This window comes from Coregonus clupeaformis, chromosome 30 (genome assembly GCF_020615455.1).
Source record: "Coregonus clupeaformis isolate EN_2021a chromosome 30, ASM2061545v1, whole genome shotgun sequence".
Lineage (NCBI taxonomy): Eukaryota > Metazoa > Chordata > Actinopteri > Salmoniformes > Salmonidae > Coregonus > Coregonus clupeaformis.
The window spans coordinates 19,260,334-19,283,420 of record NC_059221.1 but is presented as its reverse complement, the minus strand read 5'-3'; the positions used below and the strand labels follow the sequence as shown (position 1 = coordinate 19,283,420).

Here is a 23,087-nt window from a genome sequence, read left to right as displayed (position 1 = left end):
TGTATTCAGTATGAACTGATTTTTCTTATAAAACTGCTCTATGTGGAGGACACTGGCCACTTTAATAATGGAACACTAGTCACTCTAATAATGTTTACATATTTTTGCTTTACTCATCTCATATGTATATACTGTATTCTATTATAATGTATTTTAGTCTATGCCACTCCGACATTGCTCATCCTAATATTTCTAATATTTCTATATTCCTTAATTCCATTATTTTACTTTTAGGTTGTGTGTATTGTGTGTATTGTTGTGAATTGTTAGATATACTACACTGTTGGAGCTAGTAACACAAGCATTTCGCTACACCCGCAATAACATCTGCTAAACGTGTATGTGACAAATACAATTTAATTAGATTTTGACAGGACTGTCTGATCCTGGATCAGAGCTAAGAGGCACCCTTTTTTATGGGGCGGCTGGCCCCTGTGCGCGTTGACGTACAGTTGCGTAAAGAACGTCAGTTTGATAATCATTGGTTAGTGTGTAAATTTGAAATGGAACGCGCCTGCTTTGCTTGAATACACACTTCCAGGAGCTGAGCGTGAGGTGACCCAAACAAATGAATAACACAACACACTTGCTCATCCAGTGCCAAAACATTTGATTGTGAAAAGGTTTTGCCTGCCTTATTTCATTACTCAGAGTGGTGGCTTCAATAAACGGTATGTAAATGTAACGTTAGTTCTTCTATTAACGTTAGCAGTTAGCATGCTAGCTAGCTAACGTTAACTGTTGGCTAGCTGTAGTTTTTTGAATCATAGCTACATCACCAACAATGTTGGCTAGCTAGCCTAGCTAAATCTACTGTTGCTTACGAACTAGCTAAATGTTTTGTATGTGCAAGTTAACATTTATTTTTATCAGCGTTAGGACAATCAGACTGTTTAGTCACATCTTGAACGTTAGTTAGATTACTATAATAAATAGAGTACAGAGTAATGTCGTCTTTTTGTAGGCACTAACTCCGCCATGGTTCGTTGGACAAAGCCTATGAGAAAATTAATGGAGTTTTTGGATAAACGCCGAAAATAAGGTCTGTGGTAAACACAGGTTTAGGAGATTTTATACGTTTTGTTTTGATATTATCTTAATCTAACCTCACTTTTTGTGAATTTTGAAGATTTTATGTAATAAAAAAAAGCACAAAGGCTTCATAATTCATAAAGGTCATTTTAACTGACTGATATTATCTCATAAAACAAAACGTATAAGATCCTCTAAACCTGTGTTAACCTTATTTTAGGAGATTATCCAAAACCCTATTCTTTCCCCATAAGAATGGCTGAACGAACCAGAAGTAACTCATTTCCGGTTTATAGGACTACAAGGTGGCGAGCTCTATGATTAGGGTTCGCCACCAGACACTTCTGCCCTAGCAATTAGCCTGGGGATGTTATTCAATATTGACATTTAGCAAACTTATTTTTAAAAGCCTCATAGAAGTTCATTATCAGTATTGGTTTCTATGTGGCCTTTATTTTTTTCAGAAGATGGACACTGCTGTGCTGAACCTACACAGCTTGTTTGGCAATCTGCGGTCTCATGTAGACATACTCAATGAGAGCATTGAGCCCCGTAAGTCATTCGGTTTAATTTGATTTGACATGGAGATTAATAATATAGACGATGGACAAGATGTATTTAAAGCTATCACACCTTATTGTCCATCTTCTCTTATCAGAGTTCATCCAGATGGCCCTCAACTTTGAGAACTGCCGTCGTAAATGGCTCAGGGTTGAGCAGGACCTGGGATCCTGCAAGGAAGTGCTTGCCAAGGCAGAAACGGAGAGGGGAGCCCTGGAAGTCAAACTCAAGCATGCTCGAAATCAAGTCGACGTGGAGATCCGCCGCCGCCAGAAGGCAGAAGCTGACTGTGATAAGTTGGTGTGTATGCACAGAATTCTTAACAAGACAGTCTATCTTAATATTTTCTTCTCTTCACTGGCACCCTCAGACTGGTTCACTCTTCTCCCAATAAACTGTTGAATGGCTTCATACAACTCCTCTCCCTGTGTTCTGCTGTGTTACAGGACCGCCAGATCCAGTTGATTCGGGAGCTTCTAATCACTGAGGGCTCCAGCAACAGCATCCAGCTGAATGAAGAGCAGCGTTCAGCTCTGGCCTTCCTTAACGCTCGTTCTCAGGCGGCACGAGCCAACCTTAACACCAGCCGAAGGTAAGGACCCACTGCTAGTGCCTTGCTCCTGATCATGAGTTGGAAAGCTTACCAACGCCTTTTCTATTAACATATCAACATCTGAAGGGTTACTGAAGTTACAGCATTTTAATTGAGCTATTTTCCATAGATTGAAGACCATAGATGAGTCTGCCTCCATTTTATCAGACATCAGCTATGACAAAACGGATGACTCTCTGGTAAGTTTATCTTTGTCATGTCTAAATGCTTAAGCCTCTGAATCAAGTATATCACTCATATCCAAACCATTAGTATGGAGCTAAAGCAACCAATACATAATATAATTGAGATGATAAGTTGGAATATTTTGCAATAATGTTAGTTTGATAAACCATTCCAGGACTGGGATTCATCCATCGTGAGAACTGTGCGACTGAAGAAACGTGAAAAGAGGGTAAGCAGTTCATTGGAATTATTTATTGAATGTGTGAATGAAGAGGGGGATTGTATTTGTTATTAACATGTTTGGCATCTTCATTACAGCGCTCTGCATCCAGGAATTTCATTGATGGTCCCCCATGTGCTTCCAAAAGGTCACGATCAACAGGCAGAACTTCTGAGAAGGTAAAGGTTTTAGTTTCATTTAATTTCTATAAATATGCCCATCGTCCGAAAACATCTGAAACCCTACCTCTTTAAAGGGTATCTTAAATAAGACATCTGTCTTATATCCCCACACACACTCTTTTTTTAATGCACTTGTCTTTTCCTTGTCTTGACTTTGCTGATAAATTATTTTTTGAGAAAAAATGCACTTACTACGACTGTGGTTGTCTCACTTAGCCATCTTAAAGGGAAATGACATCATTTGCAACTTCATATTAATAATCTCTAGCACCACCCGAGCATCAACATATGTGAAAATGGCGCGTTTCTATGTTTTGTATTAAAAAATGTGTTTCCAATGACATCAACCAATTAGTAGGCAATTATAAGGCAATGCTTACTCATTGGTTAAAATCACATGATGTAATTGTAAACTATTTTTTTTTACTACAAAACATAGAAATGTGCCATTTTCACATAAATTGATGTTGGGGTGGTGATAGAGATTATTAATATGAAGTTGAAAAATGATGACATTTCCCATTAAGATGAGTGCACTAACTGTAAGTCACTCTGGATAAGAGCATCTGCTAAATGACTAAAATATAGATAACTGTGAGCGGTTACTCAATATACTGTTGAGGTTTACAGTGACTTGACTGATGTTATGTTTAATGGTCGTAGGGAAATGAGTCTCTTGTGGCCAAGACTACAGTGACCGTGCCTGCTGACGGAGGACCCATCGAAGCCGTCTCTACTATTGAGGCTGTTCCCTACTGGACTCGGAGCAGGAGAAAGACTGGTAACAGCTCTTACTCATTTACTGTGGATTTGATCAGCTTTAAAATAGAAGATGGTATTTTTTTGTGTTTTTATGTTGAAGCATGTTAGGATATTTATTTGGGAAGCAGAATGCAGCTGGACTACATTAGTTTATCCTTGACAATGTGACAAATGTTCATAACTCATCATAGCTGCATTGTCAGAGCAGTATTTGACCTCTTTCTCTCTTCCTCCTGTTCAGCTACACAGGAGTGGGACTCTGAGTCAGTAAAGTCTGAGGATGTCATGTTCAAACAGTCCAGCCGGCCAGAGAGAGACAGCAGGCCCCAGGAACCCAGCACGCCCCAGGGCAACGGGGGTGTCCGTCTTCACGAGTTTGTCTCCAAAACGGTAGGAATGTAATTTGTTTTCAGGCAGAGGGGGTTATTACATGGGTGACTTGAGATGAATTTAGCAAGGCAGAAAAAGCTTTTATTGAATTAGCTTTTGTGATAAAAATGTATGTTGCTTTGGTTCTTATTTTCGGGTTAAAATGACAACACATTTATGGTTTGTGTGAAATTGTATCAACCAAGCTTTGTTTTACCTCATGCTCAGGTAATCAAGCCAGAGTCGTGTGTGCCTTGTGGCAAGAGGATCAAGTTTGGAAAAATCTCCCTGAAGTGCCGTGACTGCAGAGTGGTCACCCATCCAGAGTGTCGTGAACGCTGTCCCCTGCCATGCATCCCATGCCTGGGTGGCACTCCTGTCAAAATTGGACAGGTACGGGGGTGTTTCTTATAAATTCTCGACTTGTATTCTAATACTTAAACAATACGTTAATTCTGATACATGCAATATCTCATGATTTCAGTGTCCTCTAATGGGATAACCATTCTCTCTCTTACATTTATGACCATCCCAGGGCACGCTTACAGACTACGTCTCCCAAGTCCAATCTCCAATGATTCCCTCTTTGGTGGTGCACTGCGTCAATGAGATTGAGCAGAGAGGCCTACATGAGGTGAGTTGTTGTCTCCAGTCTGTCAACATTTTTGTCCAGACCGCCTCCCACTGGGCTGAATAATGTCTGTGTTTTTTACAGCTTAGTTTATACAGTAGTAATATAGCTTCGAGAACTCTTTACTGTGTTTCACGCTTTATCTATGATTGAACCCAGTTTCACCGTGCTCTTTTCTCTCCCAGACCGGCCTCTATCGGCTGTCCGGTTCTGACCGCACGGTCAAGGAACTGAAGGAGAAGTTCCTGCGTGGGAAGACTGTCCCGCTGCTCAGCAAGGTGGATGATATCAACTGCATCACTGGGCTCCTCAAGGACTTCCTCAGAAACCTCAAAGAGCCCCTCCTCACCTTCCGCCTCAACCGCACCTTCATGGAGGCTGCAGGTGGGTGTTAGCCCTATTGGGATAAAACAATACAACTTTATCTGTGGTTGGTTCGGCCAGTGGTTGACTAGTAGACTGGATAAATGTGTCTTAGTTTCTTTGCATAGCCATTTTGTCCTTGGGCACACTGAATGTTTTGGTTAGTAATACAGTCAAATGTGGTTGTGTTCCTTCATGATATTCTTAGTCACCAATAAATGTAGTTACTAAGTCCCTGCAATGTTCAATTCTTCCTCTGGAGTAAAACAAATAATAATCAAAATGTCTACAACTCAACTTCTGTGCTCTCTACTGACATTTCACTTTGTCCTCAGAGCTTGCGGATGAGGATAACAGCATTGCCCTGATGTACCAGACCATCAGTGACCTGCCACAGGCTAACAGGGACACCCTGGCCTTCTTGGCCATTCATCTTCAGAGGTTAGCATCTGCTGTGAAGCTCTCCTTATTCATTTTATATTTAATTGTTGCTCCCTATCTGACCCTTTGAGCTCTATTGCCTGTGTTCCCCCTCCATAAATGGTCTCCTTATTGATCAACATTCATTCTCTTTCAGGGTTGCACAAAGCCTGGACACTAAGATGGACATCACCAACCTGGCTCGGGTGTTTGGGCCAACCATCGTTGGCCATGCAGTGCCTGACCCAGAGCCCATGGCAATACTGCAGGACACCAAACGCCAGCCCAAGGTAACTCCTTACAACAACAGTCTTGGTTTAACTTGCAGTAAAAATACCATGGTTACAATTAATGTGTAATTATTTTAAGTCTTGGAAGTTGTTTGATCTGTCTAGCCCCTGCAGAAGATGAGACATATGCTGTAATTCCTAAGGAAAAAATAGAAGCTAATGGTTATCTATTATTACCCAGGTTATTGAGCGTCTGCTGGGCCTGCCGGTGGAATACTGGAGCCAGTTCATGATGGTGGACCATGACCAGCCGCACCCTGATCACATGATTATCGAGAACAATAACTGTTATACCCCTGACCACAAAGGTGAGCCTAGTCAAGCCTTATCTCAGCAACCCAGTACCAAATCTCATGTGAGTGCTGGCCTCTGGCCAGCTCCTCGATTAGGTTCATGTGTTATTATATTGAAGATTTATGAAAATATGTTATATTTAAAAACGAATGCAAATGTACAGGTTGGTAATCTGGTCCTCTGTAGCTCAATTGGTAGAGCATGGCGCTTGTAACGCCAGGGTAGTGGGTTCGATCCCCGGGACCACCCATACGTAAAAATGTATGCACACATGACTGTAAGTCACTTTGGATAAAAGCGTCTGCTAAATGGCATATTATTATTATTATTATTATTATTATTATATTATCTGACTAATGTTGACTGTGTATTGATATTGTTCCAGTGAGCATGCTGGGTCCTCTCACCACTCCAGAGCACCACCAGATGAACAAAACCCCGTCCTCCAGCTCTCTGGGTCAACGCATGAGGTCCACCCTGAGTAAGACTACACCCAAGTAAGCACTCTGTCCTGTCATGCATTTTACTTATTCAGCATTTGTGTTGTAGGTCACTGCAATGTGTATGTAGATCCTGCCTGAAGGACTTGGGTTGTCACTAGTCTCAATGCAAACGCCATTGTTCAACAAAACAGACAGACTTGAGTTCATGTAGATGACCTCTGAATAAGTACTTTCACCAAGTTCTTAATTTGCTCCCTTTTAACTTTGGCTTCTATTGACTAATGCTAATCTGTTTTTTGTGTTGTAATTTTCAGATTTGGGAGTAAGAGCAAGTCTGTCGTGGGAGTGGGATTCAACAGTCGCCCGGGAAACTTCTTTGCGTCTCCGCTCCTCAAGTAATCCAAAGCAGCTGCAGAGCATCTCTCTGTTAACTAATGTTCAATACCTAGCAATAGATAGATTTTTACTTGTTTTATTTTACACAATTTTACACAAGACTGAGACAGTAATGCATCCACAGATGCTTTGTTATGTGTTTTTATATATCTAAATGGTAAGATTAGTGTTTTTACGTGTGTAAAAAAATATATATATTTCTAATCAAAAGGGAAGGTCTCTTTTGGAGCTCAGATGTTTTTTAAAAGTTGGCTCCGAATCAAGATGCTTTCCATTGACTTCTCATAACCTCAGGCAGTGATATGTACTAGGTTTGTAGATACAATTTAAGGTTTTCTTCAGTATCCTCCTGTGATATATTTACAAAGAAACATTTGAACATTGGTTGAGAATGTGCGTGTCTGAATTTAGGCAGGTGAAAAAAGATTGATCTTATATTAATATATCTAACATGCAATTTGCGCATCACCGGTTAGAAAACAACTTTGCATAGAGCTTTTTAAGACGGGCTTGAACTGAGTTATTGCGGGTGGCATTATATTTCTGTTTTGATATATTTTCCTGTCTCTTTGTATAATCACCTTTGAAATGTCTACATGCTTTAGCAGTTTGATCGTACATGTTTAACTCCATTTCTTTTCTTTTTTTACATACTCTTAATACGATAAGATGCAGCATCATAAGTCTACAGTGTTCTTTAGCTATAATTATCTAACATAGAGATAACCAAGTAGCTGTATGCGTGGTGAGTCCAGTACATTTTGCCATTGAAGAATCATATTCATCTTACTTACAAAACTTCACCTGTTTCCTTTCCTGAGTGTTGTATAATATAGCTTACACTCCAAGTGGTCCTCGGACATTGATTACTTCAGTTTGACTTTCTCTTTATGACCATTTTGTTTGCACAATGGAAGGTTGGTTCTGGCTATAATGTTCTGCACGCCTAACGGCATAGAATGCTGCATCAGAGAACCCGTGTGTAGAAATGGTGGCATTTCCACAAGAATGTCAAATTTGCTTTGATCAAAGCTCTTTCTGGTCCAGTTGTTTTGTACAAGTACATGCTGTATGATCTGTGATTTGTAAAAACGGTATACAGTACATTTAAACTGGTCTTTCTCATTGCCTTTTGTTGTGTTGCGGTACTAACTTGAGAAAATACAGGTAACTGCCAAAATAATGGAAACGCTTGCTCAAATGAGGGATACAAGGTATTGAAAGCAGGTGCTTCCAGATAGGTGTGGTTATTGAGTTAATTAAGCAATTAATATCCCATCATGTATAAAAATGCTGGGCATGCTGTTATTTTGGCTACCATGGCTATGCCCCTATAGGATGACAATGCCCTCATCCACAGGGCACGAGTGGTCACTGAATAGTTTGATGAGTATGAAAACAATGTAACCCATATGCCATAGCCATATCAGCCAGCAGATATCTACCCATTTATGGGAGATTCTGGAGCAGTGCCTGAGACGGCGCTTTCCACCACCATCAATGACACACCAAATTAGGGAATTTCTCGTGGAAGAATGGTGTCGCCTCCCTCCAATAGAGTTCCAGACACGTGTAGAATCTATGCCAAGCTGTATTGAAGCTGTGGTGGCACAACACCCTATTTTTTTAAAGACACTATGTTGGTGTTTCCTTTATTTTGGCAGTTACATGTAGCAGAATGTAGATAATTCAGAATGCTACTGCAGTCGGTCAGGTCATTACTCCACAGTTTCCGTGTTCTCACTATTCCTCTCTACATGGTTTATTTTGCATTTTTACTCAGAAATGTAAAAAACTTCCAATGGTGTAAGGAATAACAGTCCTTGCATATCATCCAAAGCAGACTAGAGAGAATAGCACTGATACAAGTAGGTCTACTACATCAACTGACTTTTGCAGTGGAAAAATACCCAATCGTCATACTTGAGTAAAAGTAAAGATACCTTAATAGAAAATGACTCAAGTAAAAGTGACTCAGTAAAATACTACTTAAGTCTGGTTTTAAATATACACTGCTCAAAAAAAATAAAGGGAACACTTAAACAACACAATGTAACTCCAAGTCAATCACACTTCTGTGAAATCAAACTGTCCATTTAGGAAGCAACACTGATTGACAAATTTCACATGCTGTTGTGCAAATGGAATAGACAACAGGTGGAAATTATAGGCAATTAGCAAGACACCCCCAATAAAGGAGTGGTTATGCAGGTGGTGACCACAGACCACTTCTCAGTTCCTATGCTTCCTGGCTGATGTTTTGGTCACTTTCGAATGCTGGCGGTGCTTTCACACTAGTGGTAGCATGAGACGTAGTCTACAACCCACACAAGTGGCTCAGGTAGTGCAGCTCATCCAGGATGGCACATCAATGCGAGCTGTGGCAAGAAGGTTTGCTGTGTCTGTCAGCGTAGTGTCCAGAGCTTGGAGGCGCTACCAGGAGACAGGCCAGTACATCAGGAGACGTGGAGGAGGCCGTAGGAGGGCAACAACCCAGCAGCAGGACTGCTACCTCCGCCTTTGTGCAAGGAGGAGCAGGAGGAGCACTGCCAGAGCCCTGCATTGTGGCCTCCAGCAGGCCACAAATGTGCATGTGTCTGCTCAAACGGTCAGAAACAGACTCCATGAGGGTGGTATGAGGGCCCGACGTCCACAGGTGGGGGTTGTGCTTACAGCCCAACACCGTGCAGGACATTTGGCATTTGCCAGAGAACACCAAGATTGGCAAATTCGCCACTGGCGCCCTGTGCTCTTCACAGATGAAAGCAGGCTCACACTGAGCACGTGACATACGTGACAGAGTCTGGAGACGCCGTGGAGAACGTTCTGCTGCCTGCAACATCCTCCAGCATGACCGGTTTGGTGGTGGGTCAGTCATGGTGTGGGGTGGCATTTCTTTGGGGGGCTGCACAGCCCTCCATGTTCTCGCCAGAGGTAGCCTGACTGCCATTAGGTACCGAGATGAGATCCTCAGACCCCTTGTGAGACCATATGCTGGTGCGGTTGGCCCTGGGTTCCTCCTAATGCAAGACAATGCTAGACCTCATGTGGATGGAGTGTGTCAGCAGTTCCTGCAAGAGGAAGGCATTGATGCTATGGACTGGCCCGCCTGTTCCCCAGACCTGAATCCAATTGAGCACATCTGGGACATCATGTCTCGCTCCATCCACCAAAGTTGCACCACAGACTGTCCAGGAGTTGGCGGATGCTTTAGTCCACGTCTGGGAGGAGATCCCTCAGGAGACCATCCGCCACCTCATCAGGAGCATGCTCAGGCGTTGTAGGGAGGTCATACAGGCACGTGGAGGCCACACACACTACTGAGCCTCATTTTGACTTGTTTTAAGGACATTATATCAAAGTTGAATCAGCCTGTAGTGTGGTTTTCCACTTTAATTTTGAGTGTGACTCCAAATCCAGACCTCCATGGGTTGATAAATTTGATTTCCATTGATAATTTTTGTGTGATTTTGTTGTCAGCACATTCAACTATGTAAAGAAAAAAGTATTTAATAAGATTATTTCATTCATTCAGATCTAGGATGTGTTATTTTAGTGTTCCCTTTATTTTTTTGAGCAGTGTACTTAAGTATCAAAAGTAAATGTAATTGCTGAAATATACTTAAGTATCAAAAGTAAAAGTATAAATAATTTCACATTCCTTATTAAGAAAACCAGACGGCACGATTTTCTAGTTATTTTTTTTACGGATAGGCAGGGGCACACTCCAACACTCAGACATCATTTACAAACAAAGCATTTGTGTTTAGTGAGTCCTCCAGATCAGAGGCAGCAGGGATGACCAGGGATGTTCTCTTGATAAGTGTGTGAATTGGACCATTTTCCTGTCCTGCTAAGCAGGTACTTTTGGGTGTCAGGGAAAATGTGAGTAAAAAGTACATTCTTTAGGGATGTAGTGAAGTAAAAGTTGTCAAAAATATAAATAGTAAAGTACAAATACCCAAAAAAACTATGTAGTACTTTACACCACTGGACTTTTGACATAACTGAAAAGGGTGGGGTAGTTAAAATCGTGGATTTGAGAAACAGAAGAGCACAAATGTATCAGATGTAAACATATGCAACAGTATGGCAGCAATTGCATATAAATAAACCTGTTTATCAAAACATTTGTGCAAGTACAACATTCATGTCTGTCAGAATTTCTGGGTGTTTTATCTGGGTGACTTGTGTCACACCATAAAGTTAAAACTTGAAGTTTCTGTGTGTGTATGTGTACTTCGATATGAGAATATCAAAGACAACCAGCAAATTGGGTACTTGATGATTACAGTGGTCCTGTTCAGTAAGTTCCCCTTGTGCCAGAACACCCTATTAGAAAGTATGTAACACATCAGAACTTGGGAATTGGCCAAAGGAGAGGAGTGTTCTTGACGTAGTTTTGGAAAGCAGGGTCTGAGCCCCACTTCTTCATGGCCTGCTTCTCCAAGATGGGAATGCCACTGACGTGACGCAGCAGGAACCAGACAAACAGAGGAGATAGCACACTGGCATACTGGGGACCCTTCATCACTGACGAGGCGGAGAGGAAGAGTCCAGACCACTGCAGTATCTCGCCAAGGTAGTTAGGGTGACGGCTGTAGCCCCACAGCCCGCTCTGGATGAACTTTCCCTGGAGAGAATGGAAAGGCTGGGTTGAGGCTATTCTCTGGGTAAATAAATATACTTTAAACTAATATGCAAATACAGGACGTTTATTTTCAATGGTTTGAGAGTGGTCGTGTTTGCATGACAGCATGTTGTAGTGATGAATACTTTGCAACTACCCAACTGCGTCCATGACAATTATAAAAGTTCAACGTCCCCTAAACAAAGAAGCCCACCAAGCTCACTCACAGCATTATCTGGGTCTCCTTTGAAGAACCACTTCTGCTGGTCAGCAATGGCTTCCGTGGCAAAGCCAAGGCCCCATATCCCCCAGCCCAGGTAGTCCCTCAGGCCCAATGGCTCATCTCGCTGCTCACTGTTCAGGATGAGGGTAGGCAGGAGGGTCATGAACACCCAAACAGCTGAAATAAAGAGGAAGAAATTATGTACTGAACCAATGGTAGAATAGTCCACAGAAATGGCCTATTCTACCAATCTATAAATAATACTTGCATACATGTTGTCAAGATAATGCTCCTACTCTCAAGAAGACATTCACCTGGGTCCAAAATTGAAAACATTTTCAAAAGAGTACTGTACGGTCAGTGTCCAATGGTAACCCTCATTTATGTTTTCTCCCTTTGGGCACAATACCCTGATATCAGTGGCTTTTCTAATCTGGTTTCATACATTTCTAAAGAGCGAAAAGACTGAGCAGTGAATTAAAGTGGATTGCTCAAGGATGATAGAAAATAACTGCTGTGGTGGCTGAGTGAGAAAAAGAAAAGCCGGCGACCATAATGATTCAAAGTACCTTGAACACTCCAGTACACAAAGAATGTCCCTGGGCTGTCTCTGACATTGTTAAACCTGCGATCCTGGCCGTCCTTCAAGATCCGCATGAAGAGGAATGTTCCAAGCCTGCAGAAGTTAGAACATAGGCATTAGTTTCACATTAACCCTGCCATTATTCATTAACTCAACTTTAATGAGTCACATCCTTAGAGGGTTCTGCAACTGGGAAGGGCCAAACCTCAGCCTTGGATAAGACTACTAAACTGATACAACACTTTGTTGAATGAAAAGTAAATGGTTAGAGAACACTAAAGCTCTGCAGGTGTTTATAGCTTTTTGTTCTTCTCCATTGTTAGGATGGGAATACATTGTTGGGCATAGCAGGTATCATTAGATTGGAGACCCTGCTGTCACCCTGTCAAGCTTACCTTACTCCCCATGCTGTCACCAATCCAGTCTGCACATTTTGCCTCAAATGATGAGTCCCTCCCCAATAGCGACTCAGGTGGGCGAGTAATATAAATGTGCCAGACCCTAAAAAATACAATCATCAAGGTTCATCAGCACAATACTTGTCCCTTTGGGCATGGTACATGGCTCTGCCCACCCCTATCACACATAAGTTGCACAGTAAGGCGTGTTCAATGAATATTTTACCCAGGAGCCTACAGATGGAGTGACAATCGGCTCCAAAGTACAAGGGTAAAACTTTCCAAGAGCACAGACAGATCACAGAGGAGCGGCACAAGAAGGCAAGTTAAGAAGCTTGTCAAGAAATGTACTGAATTTGTTGCATTGACAAGGAATGCCCATTCATCAGTGTCTACAGGTAAGTTGCAGTGTTTTACATAACTAACGGTGAAGTAAATAATGTTATTTCTGAATGGCACATACTGTCCAATAAGTTTTGACTTGCCCATTGAACTTTGACAGTTCATATATAGATGTCGACACTATTATACTGTACTAATGCAAAACCCTACAACAATTACCTCACTCAATGCTTCAAATGCATGGACTTACATAACTGATGCTTTATTTGGTTTACCATTGCTATTGTCGGAAGATCGACAAAGACGGGCTACAATAAAACGGGGTACTCGAGGACCGGAGTTGGGACTACTGCACCAATTGCAGTCGCGCGAACTACAACCTAACAATGTGACAAACATCTCGCGATAGTCCTACACAATTAACACCAATCTCGCGCTAAAATGTGAACATGTGTCAAATCATCTGGTGCGCTCGAAGCTCAGTTAATCGATGATTGTTTCAGCATTATCTGGCCTTATTGTAACCCTTTTGTGGAGGCTTGTAAAACTGAAGTCAGTTGGTCGTAATGATGAACTAAGCCGATTTCCGGAGGCTACTAACAAGCTTAACTATGAATGAGGGAGGAGTCCTCGAGTTGTTTTACAACACAGCCATTTAGATAACAGTGGTTTTGTAACATTGATATTCATCAGATACAACATGCTATACTTTAATGAAAAACACTGCCTGATTCCAATGCATACGTTTGGTTTGACCGAACGAATGTTTACATTTTATGACAAAACCGAATACACTGGGTGATTTAATCAACCATTTACAATATGAAATCACAGCGATTCACAAAACAAACAAAAAGCTTCGGCGAGAATTAACATACCTGTAGGCTTAAATCAAGTGTTATTACCTGCTAAGTCATAGAACTTCTCGGTTTTGAGAGCTGCTGCTATGGCCCATCCAGCCCACTGGATTCCCAGGTCTGTAGCTGCACATTTCACTATCGTACTGCCCATGATCATGTCCAGTAAAATCTGAAACAACTGGTATTCCAACATCGGACCACCCCCACTTTTTTCAAAAACAATCCTGTATAAAGTTCACTTCTTCTTCTTCTGTGGGTTTTATGGCGTACTACAACCCAAAAAGGTGTATTGCCGCCACCAACTGGACGTGTTGAAAAACCAAAACAAGGTAAAAAGAAAATCCATATGTGATAGGGAAACTAACTTAATCAACCCAAATTGGCCGTCATTGTAAATAAGAATTTGTTCTTAACTGACTTGCCTAGTTAAATAAAATAAAAAGTACATTGACCAAAACAAAACTCCCACCTCTTCCTTCTTTAAAATCTCCACATCTCCCTTCTCAGGCTGTAACTCCTCCGCCGAGAAATCTTTCAGACCCAGGAACCGCTCCGCCGCATCCACAATGATATCTATCTTCCTGGACCTTCTCTCCACCTTGGCAGTGCCATTCATCACCATAGCTATAAAGGCCACAAAGTCCACCTTCTTAACCTTTAAAATGTTAGGATCCTGCTGGTGAAAGGCAACCCCTGCAGCCTGCAGTGAAGGCCTATCCACCACCATGGACTCTCAGGAGCACCATCCAAACCCTCAACCCTTTTAACAGCTGCTGCATATGAAATGCTCTGGCCAGCCCTGACTTTGGCCACCTCATTCTCTTTCACCTGGTCGGGCAATCGAAAGATGTAGGTTCATGGTTCCTACCACAATTGCAACATGTCACATTTTCCTCACTTGAAACATGACCAAAAGCTTTACAATGATCACACTGCATTGGTCTTGGGATAAATGCTCTGACTCTGTAGTTTATATACCCCAACTGCACTTGAGTAGGGAGAGACTCCATATCAGAAAACAAAATAACAGATAGACTCTTCACTTTTACACCATTGACCACACGATTCATCCGACGTGCATCAATCACTCCAGGAATATTTTTAATCTCTTCAAAATCGACTTCCCACGAGACGCCAGATGTAACCCCCTTGAGGGGTGCCCTGTTCCGAAGAGACACACACAACACTTCAAACGTATAAAATCGGGTGAGACGCAACGCACGTTCCTTCTGATCCGCAGAAGCACAAAAAATCTAAACAAGCCCGCCTCTCGTGATCCTCACAGCCTTCACTTTACCCAGCGCTCTCTACACCAGTTTGGATATCTCAAATGGTTTCTTCAAGATTGGTACTCTGCTCAGCTGCTCCTCATTAACAAACCATACTCCTCCTAGATACGAAGGGACATTCTCATCACTGTACACTACTTTGATCCGTTTTTCATTATTTTGGACAATACTCCATTTCTCCTTGATTCTACCGCCATTGGATTCAGAATACAATTCATCGTCCGCTTCCGCCATCTTTTTCCGCTTCCAGCTAAAGTTAACTTCTTCCATTACAGTACTTCTTATTCGGTGGGGTTTATCGGCGGTTGGCATCCAACGTTATGGTGCATTACCGCCACCTACTGTACTGTAGTGTGGGCCAGAGACTGGGAGAAACTAAATCCTACCTGCCAGCCTCGTTTCTCTTTAAGAAATAAATAATAATATTTGAGACTATATCTAACGATGTTCTACTTAATATACTATTTAAACAAATGTCCTGTATCCCCTTCTCCATCATACTAGACCTCAGCCTCTCTCTTTCCCTCTCATACTGCCCACACTGTATCAATACATGCTCCGCTGTCTCTATTTCCTGGCAATAATCACACTTTCCTGATGGATGCTTTCCTATCACATTTAAGGTCTTATTCAACTGGCTGTGTCCCACCCTTAATCTTGTAAAAATAGCCTCCTCTCTTCTGTCCCTTCCTGTCGTCCTCCCCTCCCCGACTTTCCTCTGTACTTGAAATAAATGCCTGCCCTTAGTATCTCTATTCCACTGCTCCTGCCATCTCTGCACCATCACTGTATATAGCAGGCTTTTTCCCTCTGCCTTGCTCATTGAAACTACAACATCAACATCCCCACTACTAAGTGCTTGTTTGGCCAGAACATCAACTGCCTCGTTCCCCTCCACCCCCACATGGGCTGGGACCCAAGTAAATCTTATCTGTATACCCATCTGTCTAATCCTGCCATGGGTTTGTAGCACCTCATAAAGCAGGTCTTGTCTGCTACGTGAGCTAAAGAACTGCAGACTCATTAACACTGCACATGAATCAGAGCAAATACTGTAACTACTCTGTCTGGCTTAACTTCCTCCACCCACTGCAAGGCCAACAGTATGGCCATCAGCTCCGCCGTATATACAGCCAGATTATCTGTAATATGTTTCCTGACTGCCACCCCACATTCCTGCACTATAAAAATGCTGACCCAGCACGTCCTGTCCTTGGATCTTTTGAACCATCTGTGTAAATGGCTACAAAATCCTGATACACAGTATCCAGACGTCTATTAAACAAATCAGATGGATCAACACACTCCCTATCTTTCCGTAGTCTCTCCAACACTTCTAGATCAACTACTGGAGGCGGGAGTAGCCATGGTGGGTTTACAGGAATAGCTACTGTTGGAATAAACTCTCTTCCATACAGTCCCATCGCCTGGGTATTCCCCACCCACCCAAAGCTTGTGTTCTGTCCTCGCTCATGTTCCCAGCATGCCTGTACAATCCCTTTCGCAGGATGAGACACCCCATGTCCCTGTAGGTTGACCCAATAATTAATTGCCAGCTGCTGTCTCCTAATGTGCAATGGCATATCCCCCATCTCCACCTGTAGTGCAGACACTGGGGAGGTCTGAAACGCCCCACTACATATTCTGAGTCCTTGCCCCTGTATGACATCTAGACTTTCCAATGAGGTCCGGGCTGCCGAACCATACGCTATAATACCATTGTCTATTACAGATTGGATCAATGCAACATACATGGTCCTCAATGAGGAACGCCACCCACTCATTCCCTGTCAGACAGCGCATCACATTTAGCACCTTCTTACACTTTCCCACCACTCTCTCCATGTGTTCTGCCCAGGTCAGCCTAGTGTCAAAGTACACCCCAAGGAACCTGATGGCCCCCACCCTCTCCAAGTTTCTCCCATATAACCTCAAGTGTACCTCATCTCCCACCTTCCTCCTGGTAAAGAACACTGTTTGAGTTTTCTCTACAGAGAACCTGAATAACCACATTAATGCTCACCGCTCTACCTCATCAATTGCTTCCTGTACCTTCCTGACTATATAATTCCATAATAGTATTTAGGAGTGGCTTGACTTGGAAAGACCTGATAGGCGCGCTAAGAAGACTGGGAATTGTAGTCATAAAACTGTCTTATATAGCTACACTTTAGCATGCTGCCAACTTTTTGTATATATATTGTAACGACCCTGGGTTTATAAACGCGGATATCGACTCTGCCACGCGAGCATGCTTTTGGGGCACAGTCGATGACGCGTTGGGACTTCGGGCTAGAAGGTTGAGGGTTCGAGACCTGCTCCATTACAATATAGATATATCTGAAAGGTATTGCCGGCAACAAATGCCGCATTCAAAACAACTGGGGACTCGGGAAAAATACGAGCTCCTACTGGGAAACATCGATTTCAACTGTCATCCAACTAGGAATTCCAACTTGGGAAGGCCTCTTTCTAGAGCTCCGATTTTCCGACCTAACGATCACTGACGTCATGATTTGACGTCGTATTTTTCCGAGTTCCCAGTTGGTTTGTACGCGACACGAGCCTGTACTTTTATTTCCGCCATCCTACCCTCGCCATGACCAATGACGTATATGCACACATCATTGGTCATGACTCACGATTGCTGTAATGTTTAAAAGTCCCGCCATCCCCTCAGACAGTATAACCTCATCATCTTACTGGCTTTGGCACTCATCAACAATCTATTATTGTTCTCGGACATCAAAAAATGTGTAATTGTCATTAATATGAAAAAGTATAAACAAAACAGTAGTCTGCATGCAGCCAACATCCTGGTCCGGCAAATATTACCTGCTAAATTCTTTGCACCAAAAAACCCATTCGTTTTAAAATGTGGCTATTTAGGATATGTAAATCTGGCTATTTGGGATATGTAAATCTAGAAAGCCAGGCAACTAAAAGCTACTTTCTAGCCAATTAAGTTTTGGTTTGTTGCTAGCTTGTAAGCTAGCTAATTTAAATAGCTGTAGCTGGCTAGCCAGCTCATTATTACCAGAACATATCTGACAACGTTTCGAGTTGAACTGTAGCCAACTTTTTATTCACCATAACAGGAAAATTATCACATTACATGGTCATTATTTACCAATTTTCTACAAGTATGGCGAGCTGCCAACTTACTGTTTGTGAATGTGAAGAAATGGAAGCAGTGCATTGCAATCTGTCCAATTGGAGGAATTTAGAAGGTATGTTACCATGACAACGGTCGTAACAACAAAGGTCAAAGTTGAATGTTTCTTGCTCAGTTGCCATAAAATAAATAGAGCCCGCACACTCATAAGCGCCAACACGTACCTTTATACACAAACAACGTTTCGATCTGCCCTGCAAGGATCTTCGTCAGGTTATTCCTCGTTATTCCTTATTTTTGCTCAGTTGCCGCATAAGTAATGGCTATATAAAAGGTGAATGCGATGTAAAGATAGTGCTGTTTAAATGTAGTGATGTTTTTACAGGCAACATACCGTGAATCCTATGTGAAAGAAGTAATACACTTTAGACATGATGCACTTACTGAACCCTTTGTAAATGACTGCAAACTTGATGACAGTATATATGTCCCACCATATTCTAATCAACTACTTTTAGGTTGCCAAATGAGAACTCTCAATTCTATACAGACAGATTCATGTTTGTAATCTGTTCTTTCACCTATCTCTACATTCCCAGGGATAAAGAAAAAAACTCAACAGGGAAAAGCAAGAAAAGAAAAGGGGAAAGTATGTCAGAAGGCCACAGTCCAAAAGGAGGTGCTGGGGTCTTTGCCAAAAAAGTCCAAAGGCAACTGAGCAGGGGCAAGGAGAAAGTATGCTTTAACTTTCTCAATAAAATGCACAGCATGATCTCCCAATGCCTCTCAATCTAACTTTAGAAGAAAAGCATAAAGGTTCAAGCCATTAGAGGTAGCTTGACATGTGTACATGTATTTTGTTCCCAACGTTTTAGGTCTTGCAGAAGTTTGGAAAGACAGTGGAGACCAAAGATGAAAGATTTGAGCAATGCCTCCTAAATCTCACTGACCAACAGGTAGTCTCCATGGGCAGTCAGTCTCCATGCATGAACCAATAACAAATATTAACAGATATTTAATGATTTAGCAAAGGCATGTAAATCTGCCCCTGTAAATGCCCCAAATGTATGTATAGCCTACAGACGACTCTATAACCTCTGTTTTGCAGATTGATGGGAACCGGTTATACAAAGATCTAAAGCATTACCTTAGTTCTGTCAAAGGTAAACATTTGTTCTGTCTGATATTTTATTTGATTCATTAGGATCCCCATTAGCCGACGCATATAAATAAATAAATAGGTCATTTAGCAGACGCTCTTATCCAGAGCTTAAGTGCCTTGCTCAAGGGCACATCGACAGATTTTTCACCTAGTTGGCTCTGGGATTAGAACCAGCAACCTTTCGGTTACTGGCACAATGCTCTTAACCACTAAGCTACCTGCCGCATATGGCGACCGTTAGTCTTACTGGAGTCCGACACATAACGAAAAAGACATTACAGACAAAATACTTTACAGTTGACATACATTTAAAAACATGATGTATGATGATGTGACATGTATGATGTTGTCCCTAAATTGCATGGTTTTCTATAGCTTTACCATCAGTGGTGCCCAGAGCCTGATAAAATGTGATCCATGTTGTCCACTTTTTCACAGAAATGCGGGAAGCTTCAAAACGGCTTTCCCAGTCTCTGTATGATGTCTATGAGCCGGACTGGGATGGAGAAGAGGACCTGGGGGCCATTGTAGAGGTCAGTCATAGCTCCGCTGTATTATTAAGGATGACATGCATGACCTCTCCGTTGGTTATTATAATGCACATTTTTGTAAAAAAATAAAAATAAACATGATCCTGTGCCAACAGGGTGAAGACCTCTTGTGGAATGATTATGAGGCGAAGCTGTTAGACCAGGCACTTCGTACCATGGAGTCTTATATGAGCCAGTTCCCAGATATCAGGGTAAGGCTGGAAAATGCACGGGCGGCACACACACACACTTCCTAAATACAGTATGTTATCTTTCAAGTGCATCCTTCCTCTCCTCTAAATCCCCAGGAGAGGGTGGCCAAACGAGGCAGGAAGCTGGTTGACTACGATTCCTCCCGTCACCACTTGGAGGCGATGCAGAATGCTAAAAAGAAAGATGATGTCAAAATAGCCAAGGTCAGACAGACAAAATACCCCTGTCTACTTAATTTGCACAGCAATGATCATTTAAGCTAAGCTGCGAAACTCATTTTATCATGGTGGTTCTCTCTGTACAGGCAGCTGATGAGGTGAACATAGCCCAGAGTGTATTTGAGTGCATCAACAGAGAGCTGAGGGATGAGCTCCCTGCTCTCTATGACAGGTAAGGAGTCAGAAGTCAGCACAGAACCAGATAGCAGAATGATATACCATTCAAATACATACATAATCAGGTCAAGTGTCTAATAAACTATTTATATGAATAATGTTTTTTTCTTTTCTTTTGTTCCTGAAGCCGAATTGGATGCTATGTGTCAGTCTTCACAGCCATCACAAATTTGCGGGACACCTTCTTTAAGGAAATGACAACGGTATGTGCAGTTCATATTATGCTCAATAACTGGGGTGGGAATACACATCCAAAAATAACAGTCATGTGGGGCTTTGCTTTGGTTTATACAAATGAACGGAACTGTTTTGTCTGCATTTAGGTAACAAAAGTCGTAGCTCTTTCGGTTTATATCTATTCTTGAACTGGTGTAACTTCCTCTCTTTCAGTTCAACAGTGATTTGCAGAATGTGATGAAGGATCTGAAGGATCAGCATCCAGACAAGGTATTTGTCATCAAGGGGTTGAATCGGTAAGTTGGTAAGGATCTCTCACCAGAACATTTTATTATTTCTTTATTAACTTTCCATCCATTTGAGTCTATCAATGGGTTGTGGTTTGGGATGAACTAAACAGAGAGTGTATTATAAAGCATAACAGTAATCAAAGCAAAAGTAAGTGTATCAACATGTAGTCATATCCCCCCTCTCACATATCTTTCAGGACTGGCTCTCTGAATAGGCGATCTCTCATGTCCCCCAAGTCATGGAAGGCCAGCTTCTCTGACTTCCATCAGAGTTATAGTCCAGGCAAGTCAGGCACCCTCACTAGAGACAGGTCCAGCTTCAGATCCCCTAGTAGTCCTCGCTATGATGAGTCACTCACCAGCACCCCTGCAGTCTCCTCACGGCCCCTACCTATTGAAGAGCCCTCCTCAGAGGCCAGAGACCTGGATGCAGACTCCACCCGTAGTGAGGGTCCTACTGCAGAGAAGAAACCTGGGTCTGAAAGCAGGGATGACACCACCAAAGAAGGGGCCTCCGGCAGTGGTCAAAAGTCAGGGGAAGAGAAACTGGCGGAGGAAGAAAAAGGCGTTAAAAAGAGAGCGTCTGAGCCTTCTTCAGACCAGCACTCCACCACAGATAAGAAAGGAGAAGTAGAACGCCCTGCTGCATTAACTGAGAGTACCTCCGAAGTGACAAACTCACATGACTCAGAGAGTGTTGAGCTCCAGCTCTCGGCCATAGACACCCCCCAGCTGACCTTAGAGAGCTCTGTGGCCCATGAGGACTCTGGGGCCCATGGTGTGCAGAACGGAGCGGCTACTGATGGCTCTGATTCTGACATAGAGGCCACTGGGCTTGTCCAAAAGGTGAGTTGTCAGGATGAGATCTCACTGTAAAAATACAGACGCAACCTTTTATGGCCTCTCGTATGTGGTACATTTGATTTACATGCCGGTCTACTCTAATAAATAATATGCCATTTAGCAGACGCTTTTATCCAAAGCGACTTACAGTCATGCGTGCATACATTTTTGTGTATGGGTGGTCCTCTGTAGCTCAGCTGGTAGAGCACGGCGCTTGTAACGCTAAGGTAGTGGGTTCGATCCCCGGGACCACCCATACACAAAAATGTATGCACGCATGACTGTAAGTCGCTTTGGATAAAAGCGTCTGCTAAATGGCATATTATTTATTATTAATCAAGACAGGCAGTATAATAACGGGATGCCATCGACTGCTGCTAGACCTTTTGATCTACTGGTCAATAACTTGTTACTTTGGTCTTTTCTTTTACTTTTAGGCAGAAAAATTATATATCCAGGAGCCAGAGGATGTGAAAAACACTGTGGTTTAATGAAGGATCTCTGAAGAAAAGGTTGGTTCCTGTTTGAAGTAACTATAATTATGGATAAGTTATGAGTTATGGATAAGGCTGCTTTTCTTATTTGTTAACTGTCAAAATGTTTTGTGTTTGTTCACAGAACTAGTTGTAGTAATAAGGGAGAGGGGCTGAATACTGCACAAGGGAAATAGGATAAAAATGAAGAGCCTTCTCAATATTACAGTCGGGAAATAAGAATATCTGCTGTTTCCACCAGCTGCCTAAGATCTGAAAGCTCTTGCTTGTGGACAATATATTTTCAATATAGCTGTTTTGTTTTTATTAATAAAATGAATGGTATGCCTGTTTGTGCTTTGCATAGGTTTGTGCCAATAATCCAATAACTGTGTCACCCAATTCTCTTTTAATTTAATTGTAGAGAAACAGCAAGTTCACTAAACTGTAATTGACTTGAATTGAAATTCAGCGTTTGCAAAATTGTATAGAAAATGTAATAAAAATCCATAGAAAACAACCATTTATTTTCTGTGTGTGCTAAATTGTACATGGAGAACTTGGTTATTGATTAAACTAATGTATTTTTATAATGGCTTGTTGAGTGATACTGCTGTAATTGAAAATCTCAAATGACTGAATGTAAATCAAAGGAAACCTAGAGGTATCTTTTGATGAATTTTGTATTTCTATACAATTTCTCATTAAAGTGATAACATCTCTGCCCCTAGTGTCTTTATTTGTCAGTACTGTAAATATTTTAGATCTGCAACAATGTTGCTGCAACATCAAACCTCCCAATAGCTATTGTTGCAATTTCACG

General features: G+C 42.0%; 3 protein-coding genes across 4 annotated transcripts; 2 read left to right on the top strand and 1 right to left on the bottom strand.

Moving 5' to 3' along the window:
- Nucleotides 1-498: 498 nt before the first annotated feature.
- LOC121545726 (rac GTPase-activating protein 1-like) lies at nucleotides 499-7,995 on the top strand. Of its 2 annotated transcripts, none has more exons than XM_041856502.2 (17): nucleotides 499-671; nucleotides 1,500-1,584; nucleotides 1,691-1,893; nucleotides 2,040-2,185; nucleotides 2,316-2,385; nucleotides 2,547-2,600; nucleotides 2,690-2,770; nucleotides 3,437-3,554; nucleotides 3,777-3,925; nucleotides 4,133-4,297; nucleotides 4,440-4,538; nucleotides 4,721-4,919; nucleotides 5,234-5,339; nucleotides 5,476-5,608; nucleotides 5,790-5,916; nucleotides 6,288-6,399; nucleotides 6,660-7,995. In XM_041856502.2, exons 2-17 carry the CDS (start codon nucleotides 1,500-1,502, stop codon nucleotides 6,742-6,744), a joined length of 1,932 nt encoding a protein of 643 aa, XP_041712436.2. In that variant the 5' UTR covers nucleotides 499-671; the 3' UTR covers nucleotides 6,745-7,995. The 2 variants fall into 2 exon arrangements, with proteins under 2 accessions (XP_041712436.2, XP_041712435.2); XM_041856501.2 differs by having other exon boundaries at nucleotides 1,497-1,584.
- A 2,845-nt stretch (nucleotides 7,996-10,840) lies between these two features.
- Nucleotides 10,841-14,008, bottom strand: LOC121545728. The gene is made up of 5 exons (XM_041856504.2): nucleotides 13,823-14,008; nucleotides 12,573-12,678; nucleotides 12,164-12,270; nucleotides 11,599-11,771; nucleotides 10,841-11,374 (listed from the first exon to the last, which is right to left on the bottom strand). The coding sequence occupies exons 1-5, from the start codon at nucleotides 13,968-13,970 to the stop codon at nucleotides 11,096-11,098; spliced, it is 813 nt and encodes a 270-aa protein (XP_041712438.1). The 5' UTR covers nucleotides 13,971-14,008; the 3' UTR covers nucleotides 10,841-11,095.
- Nucleotides 12,712-22,988, top strand: LOC121545727 (bridging integrator 2). Its single transcript, XM_041856503.2, has 13 exons — nucleotides 12,712-12,973; nucleotides 18,781-18,916; nucleotides 19,057-19,137; nucleotides 19,290-19,344; nucleotides 19,782-19,876; nucleotides 19,990-20,085; nucleotides 20,182-20,289; nucleotides 20,391-20,476; nucleotides 20,609-20,684; nucleotides 20,872-20,954; nucleotides 21,146-21,794; nucleotides 22,229-22,303; nucleotides 22,410-22,988. The coding sequence occupies exons 2-12, from the start codon at nucleotides 18,833-18,835 to the stop codon at nucleotides 22,280-22,282; spliced, it is 1,467 nt and encodes a 488-aa protein (XP_041712437.1). The 5' UTR covers nucleotides 12,712-12,973; nucleotides 18,781-18,832; the 3' UTR covers nucleotides 22,283-22,303; nucleotides 22,410-22,988.
- Nucleotides 22,989-23,087: the final 99 nt, after the last annotated feature.

Excerpts from the sequence above, each read along its gene's own strand:
- LOC121545726 (XM_041856502.2), top strand. The coding sequence starts at position 1,500 with ATGGACACTGCTGTGCTGAACCTACACAGCTTGTTTGGCAATCTGCGG. Across the intron at positions 4,920-5,233 it reads CACCTTCATGGAGGCTGCAG|AGCTTGCGGATGAGGATAAC; the intron begins GTGGGTGTTAGC and ends CTTTGTCCTCAG. Across the intron at positions 5,340-5,475 it reads TTGGCCATTCATCTTCAGAG|GGTTGCACAAAGCCTGGACA; the intron begins GTTAGCATCTGC and ends ATTCTCTTTCAG.
- LOC121545728 (XM_041856504.2), bottom strand. The coding sequence starts at position 13,970 with ATGTTGGAATACCAGTTGTTTCAGATTTTACTGGACATGATCATGGGC. Across the intron at positions 12,679-13,822 it reads GAAGTTCTATGACTTAGCAG|GGTCTGGCACATTTATATTA; the intron begins GTAATAACACTT and ends TGTATTTTTTAG. Across the intron at positions 12,271-12,572 it reads GTGACAGCATGGGGAGTAAG|GCTTGGAACATTCCTCTTCA; the intron begins GTAAGCTTGACA and ends TAACTTCTGCAG.
- LOC121545727 (XM_041856503.2), top strand. The coding sequence starts at position 18,833 with ATGTCAGAAGGCCACAGTCCAAAAGGAGGTGCTGGGGTCTTTGCCAAA. Across the intron at positions 20,086-20,181 it reads GCCAGTTCCCAGATATCAGG|GAGAGGGTGGCCAAACGAGG; the intron begins GTAAGGCTGGAA and ends CTAAATCCCCAG. Across the intron at positions 20,477-20,608 it reads CTCCCTGCTCTCTATGACAG|CCGAATTGGATGCTATGTGT; the intron begins GTAAGGAGTCAG and ends TTGTTCCTGAAG.